The following is a 17,143-nucleotide window of genomic DNA, read 5'->3' on the forward strand; positions in this document are numbered from 1 at the left end:
ACAATTTTTGAGGGTTTTTTAATGGGAAAGTGAGAATTATCAGTGGACCAAGACATAACATATTTTATACAACAGCCAAAAAAAGGTACACGCACTAAAAGTTTAGTCTGAGGTGGGCCAAATTGGCTTAATAGGTAAATATTTTGCCCCTGTTGAAGAAAAAAAGCTGGGTTACTCGCAAAGGTTTGATTAATTACCGATATCTAAGGATCTGAGAGGTTTCAGATCTAACTTTCTTGCATCATACTGGCGTTTTTCAATTTCAACAAGATTTTTAAAACAGCTTCAAATTTTTGACATAAAAATATTTATAACACCGATGAGGTTTAGCTTCCTGTTTTCTAACCGGTCTAGTCCCACCAACTCTTTCCTTTGGCGAGATAAGTTCAAAATTTTGCATATTCAAAAAATTTTACCCCCATCCAATCGTAACATTTATTTCCCGAAATCCTTGTCTGTCTTCTATCATCAGTGGATAATTGGATAATATTTGTAAAATATCCTCTTTCTTTTCTTCTTTTAAATCAGCTTCGTGTTTTTCTCCTGTTCGGTTTTTTATCATAGGAATCCAATAACTCGTTATTATTATTATTATTCCGAATATTTATACAGGATATATTCACTTCAGTGTTTGAAACACTGTTATCAATGTGGGTCCTGTGTTTGGAATGTATACATTAAGTATACACCGGCATTACCTACCCAATTTCCCTCACATGGCATGGGTTGACCCGTAGCTGTAGTATTGACACTTGCTAAACATGCCCGCGCTGTGGACCGAACCACGGACCTTGTGATTACGAAGAGAACTCCATAACCACAGGGCCACGCGCTACGAACGTTTAAAGTCGAGATGGCTGCAACGTCCTCCATGGTGAAAAGTCAAATAAATGAAAACCTCATGTTGGATGAGACGTGTTGGATGAAGCAGGTCAAATAAATTTTTAACTTTCGAAATGTGACAAATTTTCATTTAACATCATCTAACATTCGAACGAAAATATTGGATGAAATGTTGGATGCATTTGAGCCGGCCTTTATAGGTGTCGTTGTAATATTTAGTTTACAAAGTTTTATTCTATAGGGACGTTCGAATTCTTGAGAGAATGTGCGTTTTTAGACAGGACTGTTTCGAATTTTGACATCAAGTGTTAACGAAAGTAGTGCTAATGAATTATACTATTATAAGAACACCAAACGGAAATTCGTCTTTTTTTATTTTTAGACAGTTAAGAAATACAATAATAACCGATTACCGATATCGCCCGTATAGACAGGATCATGCATATGGATATGTTCATTTAAGTTGAGTATCACAGCATCACTGCCTTGTGAGGAAATTGTAAAGGCCTACAAACGTACAACACAACACGCGATAAGCAAGTGAACCTCGGTTAATCATACAGGGTGAAAAGAAGCACTAAATAAGAAGCACTAAAACTTAATGAGTAACATTTCTGCTTAAACTATATGCATGCATTCAACACAGCCAAGTCAAGAGAAAAGCACTATGAATACTTTTTTGTTTTTTATTACTATATTTTACCTAGAAGATGGTCCTAATATTTCAAAACATACACTTTACTCGTTTTATATTCTTAAACGATGCGGGAGATTTTTTACAGAATTAATTTGAAATTCAACCCGCCTAAACAATATAGTTTTGTTGCGTATAAGCAAAATCTATAAACCATCCAGGTTAGTGGGCTAACTCGGCTTGCCAAAATTCCAACAAAACAAAATGCTAATTAGAATTAAGTAGAAATAATGGAGTAGACGTCTTTTTCACAACCAACCAGCACCCGCCAAATCACTTTCTTTTGCAAAATTTTATTCTTCTTCTATTGCAATGCACAAAAAATTAATTGGTGACCCGCGGATAAACTTCGTGCCTCGCTACTTCGGTTACCATTTTGCGTGACAGGCAGATACAGGTATACGAGTATTATATAGCATGCAATCTGAAACTGATTATACTGCCTTTTATACATGCGCAGTGTTAAACGCTTGCAATTCTACGCCGAAAACCTTTTAAACAATCAAGAAGCCAGACTTTTATTATTCTTTCATTAATCATGTCATTCCAATCAGTTAATATAGAATAGGAGCGGGGTTTAACAGTGGAAATAATTTTACGTAGCAATATAAAGCCAATAAAACATGATATTTCATGAAAAGCGATCTGGAACCGAGAATACTAATTATTATAGAATTCGCAAGTAGTAAGAGAAAATATATTCACATTTAAAATTATTGATGACGCTGTAACCTCTTCTATTTCTTAGAAGAGCTGTGGAAGTTAAATGCAAAATGAAATGCGAGGTTTGTACACGCACATAGCATGAAGAGATAATTCCTAACTGTGCACACGAGTGGTGATAGAACAGTTTTCAATTTTCGTAGGGTTATAAGGATTTCACATGGTGGTTTTATCTTCTTTAAGACTCTTCTCTCTGTTTTTTCCATCTATTTTGTAGCTGAAAAATCGAGTGTAACTTTTGTTTCGTGATCGGATCATAAGATGACAAAGGATATAAATTGTCATGTAATATTCCTTTCTCTTTTTCTAATCTAATTTGTTTTTAGAACTTGTGGAAATTATTAAATATGGTGATGTCAAGAAATTGCAATCCATTCTTATTAGCAATCCAGACATCATTAAGATAAGAGGTATTTTTGAAAGTACACTGTTGATGGAAGCTTCATATGACAACAAACCATCAATAGTACAATGTTTGCTTGATGCCGGTAGTGATATGTATGCTGTGAATAACTTGCGTGATAATGCATATCATTGCAGTGCACATGTAGGTCACCTTGATGTTTTAAAAGTTTTAATTAATCATGACGTTACCAAAGTTAACAAAGTAAACAATTGCAATGACACACCATTACATAATGCATCTTATAGTGGTCACATTGAATGTGTTAAGTTGTTGTTGTCAGTACCACATATTAATTTACAAAACTGGAGGAATGAAACACCTTATATTTAGCATCTTAAAATGGTTATGTAGAACTTGTTAAGTTGTTATTGTTGGTACCGCATATTGATGTGAATATACAAAACTGGAAGAATGAAACTGCTCATGATATTGCTCGTAATAACACTATCAAACGTTTATTAAACAAACATCGGAGAAAATAATTAACTGATAATTTACTTGTTTATTTTCTTACGCAATTTTTAAGGTGGTAGCTATTACACATTTTTTGATACAAGAAAACTGCTGATGTCATTGCGTGTAATGATACTATTAAACGCTTTTTTAAATATCAAAGAAAATGAATATTTCGTTAGAAATTTTGTCGCATGGCATATTCTTACTTTTTATTTTTATTTTAGTAAATGTAATTTTGAATTTTGGAACATTTAGTAACAAGTTAAACGTTATCGTAATCTAACAAAAATTTTAACAAAACTGATTGTCAGTCCGTATAAAATTCATTGGTTGTTCCGAAACATATATTTTGATTTTAAGACTATCACTAGTCGTGCATATCTCAAACATCGTTATTTCGTGCATCCTCAACACAAAGGCGCGATTCAGTTACCATTTTAAACAAAATAAGGTTATTAATTTAGAGACTAGTCGGTGGCCGATGAATAAATTCACGAGTTCGCCCGTCCTTTATATACCACATTTTATGTGTCTCGCTACTTGAGTTACTATTTTGCGCAGAGACAGACAGAATATAGCTATTATTATAGACCGGTAGAACCGGCGTCAAATCATTGGGTTAAGCCATTAGTTATCCAGGGTAACCCGGCGTTGAACGCCAGGTCTAGCCTTTACGTATCGGGAAACCGAGCCATACATCCGGCTGAAGCGTTTAGTACAGTTATTCTTGGCGCCACATGTCTATTGAATTAGTACTAAAAAAAGGACTTTCTCGCAACAGCGGTTCAAACAAAAAATTAATACAGTGGACTCTCTATAACTCGAACAGCCACGGGGAATCGGAAACTGTTAGTTATAGAGAGGTTCGGGTAATAGAGATTTAGGAGATTTTTGTATAAATTTTGTATAATTGGCCAATTAAGCGTGGTTTTTCTCCCTTATATGAAATGGGCACAAAATCTTCCTTTGTACGGGATAAAGTCTCGACCTTATTCTAAGAACGGATATTTTATCTCAACAATTTATTCTTGGGTAGAAAAGAAATTGTTTTCTTGTATGAAGGACATCTTTTTCAGCAGTTTGATTTAAGTCCTTTAGTGATCTCATCATTGCCTACCCGAAAATTGAAAAGAGGCTGAAATCTTCAAGAACACTTAGACCTTTCCGCACTTCACAACATTCGAATCAGTTAAAACTCTATTTAAGTTTACAGAGCCAAAACATACGGAAAATAAATATTTCTAGAAAAAAATAAGTATTTAAAAAAAGAAAAAGTGGAAGAGGAGACCTCCAAACACAATCCCATTACTTTCAAATCAAAATTGCCTTCGTCAGCGTACCCCGATCGTTGCATGTTTTCTCGGTCGGCATGTCGAGGCCGGTGAGACCTTGCTGGATTACTTTTTTTCAAAATCGAGCCTTGTTATTGAGCTACTGCGCGCAGCGGTAAAAATTTATTCGTTAAAATATATATCGGATATTGCGGGTATTCAGAAAAAAAAGTGAAGTTCTGTTTCGTGTGTCCTTCGCCCAAAATATCGCTAACATTTTGATCAAAATACGAGTATTATTAAAGCAGAAAGTCAAGTAATACAGCGTTGAACGCTAGCTTAAGTACAAATAGAGGCAAACTTTTGTACTGTGACATGAACACTCTATTCTGCCTGTAACTTATATACAACAAAAAAACTTCATTGAAAAGTAAACGAGTGTGTTTCTTTATTTATATATATAAAGTAGAAATTGAAGCATAAGAAATTACTTTATTTTCATAAAGACAATGTCTACAAAGTGCATGTGATTTGTTGTACCTTGATCTTATGAGTAAATGTGCGAGGTTGGGACAACAATAACACAGATCGTTTTACTACTGCCGGATTATATTTGTTGTTTAAAATAACAAAATTTACCATCATAACATGACATTTTAGCAAATATTTGTTTTAAAGTTTGGATTACTGTAAATGCAGTAAATAGATCAAAGAGCATGTTAAGACAACTTTTAGTATGTGTTTTAAAAAATCTTTGTCATAAACGTTAAGGTCATTTGATAGGGACGTATTTCGTAGTTGTAGCTGACAAAACACATCTGAAATATAATTTAATTATAGTTTAATTGGGATGAGAAGAAAATCATTGACAGAGAATCCAGAACAACGGCCAGGAAGATTAAAGAAACCATCAACAGTGTAGAACGTAACAAACACATAAACAGCATCTCGTATCAACTTCCTGAGATTTGGTTACCAGCCCTACAGAAGAAGTAGTTACCTACATCCAGGTCCGAAAATGTTAATTACCGTAATTAACTGTAATTATCAGGTCGTTTCTGATTGGTTAATTTTTGTGAATTTCGATCCTCTGCAATTATATAAATACTTGCTCAACATCATTTTACTTTGCCCGATGATGGGAGAAGGATCTCCCGAAACGTCGCCTACTAAACTATCATGTTCAAGAAATGATAAACTTTCCACAGTAATATGAATACTGACCAGACAAACCGAAATAATATCTTCAATAACATCTGAAATATAGTTGTAGTAGTGTAATATAACTTTACAGTAAATAAGGAATCTGCGGGCATAAATATCATTAAAAAATATATCGGGATAAATAGCTGAACAAACTCTATATTGGTATTATATTTTTATATGTAATGTCATGAAATGATATTGTAATGTGGTAATCTAGAACACTGGTTCAATTATATTGGTAAGATTTCACAAAAAATGTGGGTGATACACAAAGTCACATTAATAATACAGATAATACAAATAATAAATTACTTCGCATAACTTCATAAATAAATAGAAACCTTGTCATTTTCATAAGCTCCGGTAGGTAACGAACAACTACATTTTATTTATTTCCGCTTGGATCAAATACCAGATTTACGTCAATGTTTCTGTAGAAGTATGTACAGATTGCATTCTCTTATAACATGATATATATGCATACTTCTCTTTTTATAAAAATTATTAAAAATGATGAAGTGACATGGCTTTATCAGGAGAATATACAGCTAAGCTTGCAGCAATATTGGAATGCAAGATATGTTTGAATACATACTACAATCCAAAACAATTGAATTGTGGACATACGTATTGTAAGGATTGTTTAGATGAATTTCTTCAGTTTCAAGAAGATGGAAGTGCTGAACTATCTTGTCCATTAAGATGCATCAAAAAGACAATAATAAATCAAGATGAAACGACAGCTTCTTTGATGACTGTGTATTCTTTGACTGACATCTTGGATGAAATGTAGGTCATGTGTCTGTATATTGTTATGTTTTGGACTCGTTTAATGCAAAAACGTAATTAAATATATCTTCTTATATTGATTTCGAATGTTTTCACTATTTCAATGTTGCCTCTTGATCTCACTGAAGTTTATCAAAGAAAACTAAGAACGGACGCAAAGGAATTCTTTTGGTTTAATAGATTTGACCTATAATATAACTATGGACCTTTTACATAAAAAATAAGCTAACATCACTTTTAAACGATAAATTATTTTAAAAGGGGAAAATACAAGCGACAACTTGTTCCCCAGTGGGGACAAGATTTAATCGGACATAAACGTTTTAAAGAATTCTAATTTTAATAGACAGCGTTTTCACGATGACTCCTTCATCACTTGGAAGATAAATTGACCTCCCCCTTCCCCCATCCCCCATCCCCCATCCCCCCATAGTAGCCTTGTGGTAGATGGTAAGCATAATGATTTAAGTGTTAAATTTCCTTTTTTAGGCCAAATGTTGCAGCTAAGAAATTTATATGTCAGCAGTGCAAAAAATGCAACCAAACTATCAGCAGCTCCTGCACAATTTGTGGAGCAACAATCTGCGACGATTGTCAAAATGCACATTTGTGTGAAAACAAATCTTACACTACTGTCACTTTTAATAAAAAATTGCAAGAAATTCAACCATTGTGTACGACGCATAAATCCCTTTGCAAAGACGTCTGTGTGGATTGTGAAAACACGTTTATCTGTACCTATTGTATACACAGAAACCATACTAACCATGAAAGAAAAACGATAACGCAGTTAGGTTTGGAAGCCAACGATCGGATTCAAACGTTTGCAACATCTTTTGTGGACTGGAAAATTACCTTGGAGAATTTAACAAGAGAATATGAAGAAGCTATGATGAATTTAGAAAGTAGGAGAGATATATTTGCTTACGAATTGAAACTGAGAAAATTTAAACGGATAGAAGAGTTTCTGAAAATGTTAACAGCAGAGGAAGAAAATTTGTTGAAAGAATTTGACGAAAAAACAAAAAAATTTAAAGAAAATGTAACTTCGGCTGTGTTTGCTAATAAGGCGAAGACAAAAGAGTTTTCAGAATATATAAACAAAGTTAAAGAGAAATCACACTTTGAGTTGGTTGCTGAGAAATTGGAGATTGATCGAAATTTTCGCAGATTATCGTCTTCTCTGATCAGCATACCACGATTTCACTCACATCTCATTGCAATGAATGATAAGGATCGCGGTACATATCCATTGGGCCAATTGAAGATTTGTGTTGATGAAGTGAACATGGCTGGGATAACTTCTAATGATTCTTTGATCTGCGAAAACATAATTGATAAAACCGAGAGACAATACAATGACACACAGTTAGTAAGTGACTTACCGGCTTTGGTTGAATATTTGGAAGGTAAATTTTCATATTTTTGTGATTCTATTTTCATCAGCATAATAAAACAGGAATTAAGTATTATGAATGTGTTTCATAGAGTACGATATAGCGGATGGCAATGCAATTGGTATAGCTAAAAAAAGGTAAAATCATATTTTCCGTCGTTTACCTGTGTCTTATATATTTCTTTTCACATTTAGAAACACTTCTCTTCTCTCTGTCTGGGTACTAATACATTTGTATTTTCTAAGTTAAATGTAGATGACGTACGCAGAGATATTTTAAACTGGAGAATGATAAGAAAGTTAGTGGTCCACTTCCCATTACAATTTTGAAACTAGCTGTTAATAATTATGTTTACGCGTTAAAAAAATGCTTCAACAGAGCACTAATTAATTCCAGTTATCCTGATGGGCTAAAAATGGAAGACATTATTCCAATTCTTAAAAAGGCTCGTCTATGGAAAAGTGCGAGTAGAGACCCGTTAGTTTGCAATTTGCCTTATTAAAGGTGTTCAAGCAAGTTATCGCAAACCAACTGAATACCTTTATGGAGCCTCACCTTTCTAATTCTCTCTGTGGATTTATAAATATAACTGTTTACAAAATTATAATTATAAAAATTGTAATGCTTTGTAATTCTCAGAAAGGCAACCAGAGTTTTCTTGGAGCAGTGTAGTCGATCAGAATATATTGTATTGTATAGCATAACGGCTATATAGTTCTCTTTATTTAGCGATGTACCATTGAAAAGTGTCCCGCTAGTCACAAAGTCTTATACATTTGAAGGTATGTTTTTAATATATATGACCGAAACTTATAGAATATGGCTTTGTCGTGAGAACTTCAGTTATTGAGAAGCATGCAAAGAGTTAGAGTACTGTTTATGTAAAAGAATTGTTATTTTTTACTATTAAATATACTCCTTGTGTATGCTTAAAAAAGTCACTAGAAGTTAACAAACTGTTTCCATTTCATTCTTTCTTCCTTAAAATTTTACTAGACAACTAACAACAACGAAAACTAAAATTCCTGTCCAGTTAAATAAATTTGGATTATTCAATTATTCATATTTCTGAATACCATGTTATTACTAGGAATAATAATAACCCTATAATAACTGTTTATGAGGGCAATACCGGATAATATTGACCGACGTCAAAGTATTGCCCGAGCTTGTGAGGGCAATACGTGACAGAGGTCAATATTCGAAGGTATTGCCCGAAATAAACAGTTATTATATGGATTATTATCCGGGTACCGCATTTTACAAAAATATAACATTATAAAAGCAGGATGTAGAAACCATGTTAGAAACTATTCCTATATGGAACGTACATTCGAACAAAAAATATTTTTTTTAAATCGAATATCGTGTAAACATAGCAGGTTTTCATTGCAGCCACAACATTGAATTCTTTAAAAGATAAAAGTAAGTTTCACTTCTGTTTCGCGTTTTGTTTACTTTTTTCCGTGTTTATTTACATTTAATGATACCATATTTAAACTTTAAACACGGTTGCTATGGTAGCGGGCAATACCGTGGAATATTGCCAAATATGACGTAAGTTCTAACCAATCACATTGCACGATTTTCGAAAATATCGATGCCGCCCTTTTACCCGGTTAATAATGATATGTAATAAGTTAGCTTTTATGCTTTTTAATGTTCGCCTCGGTCCCCGTTGTATTCATTTGATCTGTTATGGCTTTAAGAATATTATGCTACCATTTTTTTCCCATAAGCATTACAAGTTTTTACTGCGATTAGTTTGTTAAAAATTCATGTTTTCAGAATGTATTAAAGTCATTCAAACTGGCGACGACAAGAAAGTTCAATTACTTCTCAATAACCATCCAGATATCGTTAAAATGAGAGATGATAATGGAAGTACATTATTGATGAAAGCTGCATTTTACAATAAACCATCAATAGTCAAAGACTTCATTGATGCTGGTAGCGATGTCAATGCAGTGGATGATTTAAATTGGAATGCATATCACATAAGTGCATGGCGCGGTCGCAGTACTGTTTTAAAAGTTCTAATCAATCACGACGTAAGAAACATTAACAATGTACACAATTATAACGGTACACCATTATATTTCGCATCTCGGTTTGGTCACGTTGAATGTGTCAAGTTACTGCTGTCGGTACCACATATTGACGTTAATATAAGAAACAAGTATAATAAAACTGCCTACGATGTTGCTCGCAATGATACTGTTAGAAGTTTATTGGAAGCATACTTAAAAAAGTAACTTTGTTATTTTGCATCACTTAATGACAAGTGCTATTAATAATAACTAGTCGTTAAAGCCCGTGGAAAAGTCCACTTAGGCAGAAGAGTAATGGAAAAAATAGGTTGTTTAGGTCTTTTGCTGACGTCAGCAACAACAAAAAATAGGCGAAATTTGTTTATCCGTTTCTTATATATGCAAAGCCTATAGCTTAGAGCTTTTAGCTTATAGCTATTATATTATTAACGTTTCCTGAAAATTTGAAAGAAATTGATTCGACAGAAGTTAAAAAACTGAAGAAAACACGCTTTCGTCTCTAACAAACTCTCATAAAAACACGATTTTTACCTCCTTTTTCCGATATTGTAAAACGATGGAGAGCCGTAGTAACGCATGTACAATTGAATTATCGTAAAGGTTTATTGTACAAAAATTTGTTCTTTCAGTATATTGCATGTGGTCTTTTTCCACAAGTTTACACAACTTTTTAAAAAACAACAGTTTGCAACACAAACAATAGAAACGGACAACCATACTATTAATTTCTGAGAAATTTTAACAAAAAATGTCAAAAACCCAGGTAAATTTCCCCTAAAACGCCAACAACCTTTGTAAACATATAAACCACAACCCTTGTAAAAATATATAACCTGGTAATTTACATGCTACGTTTAACAGGATGTCAACAACAAAACAATAAAACCTACTCCAATTAACGCACACACTTCAAGTTTTACAAAATCGTCATTTTAAAGTAAAGTTTACAGGAAACGTGACAAAAGTTATTCCTCTCACTATCCTGAAAGTTCAATAAGCCTTTAAAAGATTTTGTGGCTTGTTACATCATAATTCGTGCTCAAATAAGATCCCTAAGTTTGACTACTAAGGTAGATGTAAATAGCTAAAAGAGGAGAAATAACATTCATCATTGGTTAGCTAACTATGAAGCTTGAAGAAGGAAACATTAGCTAAGACAGATACCCAGTTAAATATAGTTAAACTGGGAAGATGCATATAGCCAGCTAGCTATTTATGCTTAGTAAAACACACATAAAGAAAAACAATAGCAATATAAAAATTATGACATTTGCAGTAAGTTCAACAAACCAAAATTTTCTGTTTCCCTAGCACATTTGTTTCCCAGCTAACAGCTTTGTGCAGCATTTTAAATTTTAGGACAAATACAATATTTATGCACCAGGGGATTCTTTAATTATGCAAAAAATGTAAACAAATCCTAGCTTTTTTATAAAATACGCGGCAAAATATAAAACTTTAAGAATTTGAAGCTCCAATGGATTTTTTTGAGAATGCGATTCTCCTTGACAATTTTAAGTGTGCTACATATAAAGCGGAATGTCTAAGAATATCATTCTTACTTCCAATTCACTTGAAACTCTAGCATTCATTTTCTATTTCTAACTTTTACTTAAACTACTTCTAGCTCAACTCTTCACTTCCGAAGTAGCTTCTTGTGGTTTCCAACTTCACTTTTCTACTTCTACTTCTTCACTTGGACTTTTCTTTCTTTTCCATATATTCGTTTTTGCACTTTCTTTAAGACGAAGAGACCGTTCTTTTGTTATTTTTTGTGTGTAGAAAGTACGTATTTGAGCGAATCATATTGCTTATTTTCTATCACGTGGTTTCTAACGGTTGTGAGACAAATGTAAACAAAAACAAAAAACTCGAAAAACTTGCGCATTCGGGTGGTAAAAAATATCGTCTTTGCAAAAGTGACAGACAGACACACGGAACTGGCGTATTATTATGGAGACTAGTCGATAAGGCCGTGGAAAAATCCACTGAGGCAGGATAGAAATGAAAAAGAAGCGTCATTTGAATTTTGATGACGTCAGCAACCTATCCCCCAAAAGAAATTAGAACCTTGTTTTCATCTTGCCTCTTTTGTGTAGAGCTCAAACTGCTGATCAAGAAAATGTAAATGATCATGTGCTTCTGACATACTCTCTGTGGTATTACTTTAAGGGCAAAAATTTTTGCGGGCAAAACTTTTCGCGTTTTTGGACCCTTTTCGCGAAAATTTCTGCCCGGTAAGAAATTTAACCTGAAATTCGCGAAAGTTATTTTCGCGAAAAATCAACTTTTTCTAAAAATCGCGAAAGTTTCTCCAAGTTTTAAAAGCCGAAAACTCTTAAACAACGAGGGCTCCGAGGACAAGGCTAGAAATAATAGAATCACAAGGAAAAAAATAATCAGTCCGAAAAATGGCTCTAAAACACTAACTCTAAAAATGGCTCCAAAGCCCGACTCAATGTGGGGAAATCAGCTAAAAATCGAAAAACGGAAGGGTTTGAATATCTTCGTATCAGAAATTTCAAATTTCAAGACAAAAAACGAAGAGAAGACAATAATTTGGTGAATTTTTTGTACATAATATTTGATTGTTTTCTTATATCAAAAATTACTCGATAACAATACAATTTTCTTGCTGGACTCTCTTCTATATATATAGTAGTACTGTTATTTCATTGGAAGGATATTCGATTTAAAATCAATTTTTTTTATTGAAATTCATTGTCATTTGCAAAAGTTTTTGTTCCCAATAATGAAGACTTTGGAAAATTCGCGAAAGGTTTTCTATAAAATTTCTTCCAGAAGTAGAATTTGCGAAAATTAAATTCGCAAAATTTCGCGATTTTTTATCCTCGCGAAAATTTGTGCCCTTAAAGTATAGAGATGATGGCAAGTAACTGGATTTTCTATGTTTTAAATTTTCTCTATTGTTTTTATAAGCTTTTTTCACGCTTGCCTAGCAAAACCTTTGTAAGAGAACTAAAGGAAGTATCATCTTCATCGTCATTCAAGTGGCTTGAAATTTAGGGAAAAGAAGCAAAATAATTACAAAGTGACGTGGAAATTATAAAGTGGCGCAAGGTGTATTTATTGGGCTAAAAAGTTTTTGGGTTTCATTTTTATAAGTTTATTGTTTTCCTATCTTTACTCAAGAGTTCCTGCGTTCCTTTTGACATGTTGTTAATAAAATAAATTATAAAAAAAAATTTAAAAAATCAAGTCTTATCTTCTGTTTTTCCTTGGTCCTTGACTTTTCTGTTATTGTAACCCCTCCTCTCTGTTTGCTTGCTGTAACTAAGGCTCGTCTCTCGCTTTATACTTGAAGTTTGGGTAAAAATTTATGCAAGAAAATCGAAAGATGCGTTGTTCTTCTCATTAAAAATTAAACTTTTTTAGTGAAATAGATAACAATCGAATTACATATTGTATAAAGCCCGTGGTATAAAGCGCATCATCTTCCATAAGTAAAAGGAAAACAAACAATAAAAGTTAATTTAATATAAAAATTTAATAAAATATACAACACCTTTATAGACATGTTTATTAGCCGATAATAATCACATTGAGCTTTTGCAAGTCTCCAAAGTTTCAAGACCATAGCATATGTGAAAGGAGAGAAATTAAAAGATTGAAATTATGCCATAAAAATTTAAAGTACGGAAAAGTCAGATTGGTTCACAAAAATGTCTTCTATGCGTGACAATACAGAAAAAATACCTTGTATACGATTTAAAATCCAAAGAAATACATTGTTCACGATGTGTAGTGGAGCAAAATACCTTACATGCGTTGTACATTCTGGCGAAATACTTTGTATGTCAGATTCTGACAGAATACCTTGTATATGTTATACAATGTATAATTATACAATTTAATTTTAAATTTAAATTTTGAAAAAAATACAATACACATTCTAAAAACATACCTTGTTTGGATAATTTATCTGGACATTTAATATCTTTGTTAGTTAGTTCTATATCTTTGTTGGATGGAATGTTCGAAAAAAGTAAAATAGTAACATCTCTTTGTTTAAGTAATAAGTAAAAACAAAATGTTTGTGCTATAAAAGTGTAAAAATTGAACACATTTTTCTACATATATAAAGTAAAAACAATCATTGTTATTCGCATTGCGTCACGCTATTTATAAAAAAAGCATCAATTGTTTCGACTACATTTGATTATTTAATGCGGGTTTATGTAACTCAATGAAAGCCTTTTTCTTTCATTTTAACTTCTGGCGAATAGTACCCAAAACTCTTTGTTTCACATTGTACAGTCAGTCGACAAAACTACTCAGCCAAGAGTACTTTTTAAAACTACAAATCTCTCCAAAGTATATACTAAATCAAGGTGATTAATTTTGGAGTTTGTTCATGCATGTCACTATATGCTAGGTTCGCCAACTCAAAGTTTAGTTGTTAATGTTTAAGCGCACTTTATTTGGTTAGGCCCTCAAAACATGTCGTAAAGCAGAAGTGTTAGAAAGTGCAACTAACGAAATTCAAACGCTGCTTCTTTATCTGCCTATCTATCTTAAATAATAATCGACAAAAAAAAAACTTAAGGTATCTTAGAGTGTCAGTATTGCTTATCGGGAAGCGCGGATTCCAGTAAATCAATCTTCATCATTCTCCAGAAAATATGTATATCTACAAACAATGTAGAAATGCATAATTTAGGTACAAATATTTTTAGTCGACTTTTCTTTCTCTGGCAAATGCTTATTTATATTCATAAAATATAAAATATAACGATGCATTTTAGAGTAAAAGATTAGTTCCCATAAATTGTGTATATTCATATATTATATATAAAAACGATCTTTATGAGGACATTGCGTACTAAACATATTTTTAAGTGACATTGCGTTTAGAATTTAGTAATATAAATACATAATTGTGGAATAGAGAAGAATATGGTTTCTTCGGGCAGATTTGCAACGTAGTATTTGGTAGTGATAATTTTCAAGCAAAATTTCCAAACAGATTTGCCTATTTACAAAATATGTAAAATAGAGATGGATTTTAGAGTGAAATGTGTTTTTGGGGGACAGTTGAAACGCAAGAAATGTTAGCCTGACTTATATTAAATACAAAATATTTTTGGACGACCTAAGAACAAAAATCTTCACCAAATTGTGTATACCTAAAAGTTATATGTAAAAAGAGTTTTTGTGGGGACGTACTGAAATGATTTAATTGGACATTGCGTTTAAAATTTGGTAATGTCTCTTTAATAATAGCCTTCGTCTGTCTGTGTGTCCGCGAAAGCGGCGTCCCGTAAAGGAAACACAAAATGCGCACGAGTATCAAATGCGATATATTTTTATCCACTTTGTTGCGACTGGTAAATTTAAAGGACGAGCGAACGCGACGGGCGACCCCGTGGATTTTTCCATGGGTTAACGACTGGTCTCTTTAATAATAGCCGTCGCCTGTCTGTGTGTCCGCGAAATCGGCGTCCCGTAACGGAAACACGAAATTTTTAAAATACGCACAAATATCAAATGCGATATATTTTATCCACTTTGTTGCGACGGGTAAATTTAAAGGACGAGCGAACCCGTTGATTTTTTCACGGGCAACGAGTAGTCTCTATTATAATAGTCGTATTCCGTCTGTCTGTCTCTGCGCGGACACCCCGCTGAGTTATTTAATGATGTTATGGAAACACGGATATCAAATGCGATATATTATTATCCACTTTGTTGCTACCGGTAAATATAATGGACGGGCGAACCCGTGGATTTTTCCACGGGCTAACGATTCATACTTTATAATTTTTAATAGAGAAAAAAATATCTACAAAATTCATGCTTTATATTTGTAAAAGATGGAGATTAATGATGCATTTAAGAGGGTATCCGGAGAATTGCCCCCAGTAAATTTCCCCCTGGAAGATTACCCCTCGGAGATTTACCCCCCCCCCCAAAAAAAAAAAAAATTGACATCTGATCTTCAATTTTTTTTTTTCAATTTTTCGTACACGCCCTAACAGCTGTTTAAGTGACGATATTGCTTATTATGGAAATAGGAGATGTGTGAAAACAGTTGCAACATTTTCTGAAACGAAAAGAACGGTTGCGCAACACACAGTGCAGAAGAATTGCTGAGAACAAACAATAGCATTGAGGGATGGCACCGAAGCTTTCAGGGACATTTAACATCTTTTCACCCGAAATTCTGGAAATTCTTGGGTGTATTAAAAAAGGAGGAGGCTATTTTTCGTGTGTCGATACTTCAACATCTTGGAGAACATCCTGCTCCACCTCGACGAAGACGATATCTTGACAATAACGCCAGAATTTTGCATATCGTAGATGACTACCCCAATCGTCGTATGAAGAAATACCTACGCAGTATTGCTCATAACTTGGCTTTATAAGTACTTGTTATCGCACAGTGCCGAAAAAAATATCGGCAATATTTTTTGAGTGTTTTTATGTTCTTGTTACATATTTCACGAGCCTTTAGGTAAGTGAAATATACAAGAACATAAAAACGAAAAAAATATCAGTCGATACTTTTCGAGAGCACGCGTGATAACTAGTTTATCATATACTCGGTCTTATATCATGTTAATTTCACATAGTCGGTTGCACACTGCTTAATTATGTGCACGATATTAACAAGCATTGTTATGGGGGCCAATAAAATTTATTTCATTTATATTTATGAACTTATAAATTATTTGAATTTATGAAGCCAGGTGCGATTTAGATCATTATAACAAATTATGTTCATGTCACGGTTGAAAGAATTTGTATGGAAATAAAAACAATGAATTTTTAAAAGAATAAATTGTCATTGTGAAGCCAAATAACACAGAACTCCATCGTCGTGCTATTATATTATTCTTTCGAGTTGACTGATGATATAATTAAATTGTTCTTCATACCCGGTGGGAGCGCGAGCCCGAGCGGGATTTGAACCAGCGACCATTGGGTTAGCGCCCCACTGCTCTGCCAACTGAGCTGTCGGCCGATAGTGAGAGGAGTTTGCAATTGCCTTTTCTCTCATACAGGATCGAGCCCAGTTGGTGATTCAAGCCCAGTAGCACAAGCCTTCACTTCCGCCAATCACGGCCACCTACCAAGCCGCGTGTTTCGGTAACATTACCTTCATCACCCCATATATATTTATTTTTTTCTGGATACAGTGTACATATTATAGAACAGTAGTAGAACAGTACAATTTATAGAACAGTAGTAGAACAACAGTAGTAGCATACAGTACAAGGCATATATAGGTAGGTGGCCGTGAACAACACCTATGTGAACACAAGCCCAAATTTTACCAAAGGATA

The 17,143-nt window shown here is 33.5% G+C and overlaps 1 protein-coding gene across 1 annotated transcript; it reads left to right on the forward strand.

The window, feature by feature from the left end:
- The first annotated feature begins 5,105 nt into the window (after nucleotides 1-5,105).
- LOC130634259 (tripartite motif-containing protein 45-like) lies at nucleotides 5,106-12,514 on the forward strand. Its single transcript, XM_057444607.1, has 5 exons — nucleotides 5,106-6,388; nucleotides 6,878-7,797; nucleotides 7,877-7,922; nucleotides 8,515-8,567; nucleotides 9,574-12,514. Exons 1-5 carry the CDS (start codon nucleotides 6,123-6,125, stop codon nucleotides 10,038-10,040), a joined length of 1,752 nt encoding a protein of 583 aa, XP_057300590.1. The 5' UTR covers nucleotides 5,106-6,122; the 3' UTR covers nucleotides 10,041-12,514.
- Nucleotides 12,515-17,143: the final 4,629 nt, after the last annotated feature.

Source organism: Hydractinia symbiolongicarpus, chromosome 1 (assembly GCF_029227915.1).
Source record: "Hydractinia symbiolongicarpus strain clone_291-10 chromosome 1, HSymV2.1, whole genome shotgun sequence".
Taxonomy (NCBI): Eukaryota; Metazoa; Cnidaria; class Hydrozoa; order Anthoathecata; family Hydractiniidae; genus Hydractinia; species Hydractinia symbiolongicarpus.

What these genes read in the sequence shown, in the direction of transcription:
- LOC130634259 (XM_057444607.1), top strand. Translation starts at nt 6,123, where the DNA reads ATGGCTTTATCAGGAGAATATACAGCTAAGCTTGCAGCAATATTGGAA. An exon ending in TTTGGTTGAATATTTGGAAG is followed by an intron (nt 7,798 to 7,876) that starts GTAAATTTTCAT and finishes TGTGTTTCATAG; the next exon opens with AGTACGATATAGCGGATGGC. An exon ending in ATTGGTATAGCTAAAAAAAG is followed by an intron (nt 7,923 to 8,514) that starts GTAAAATCATAT and finishes CTCTTTATTTAG; the next exon opens with CGATGTACCATTGAAAAGTG.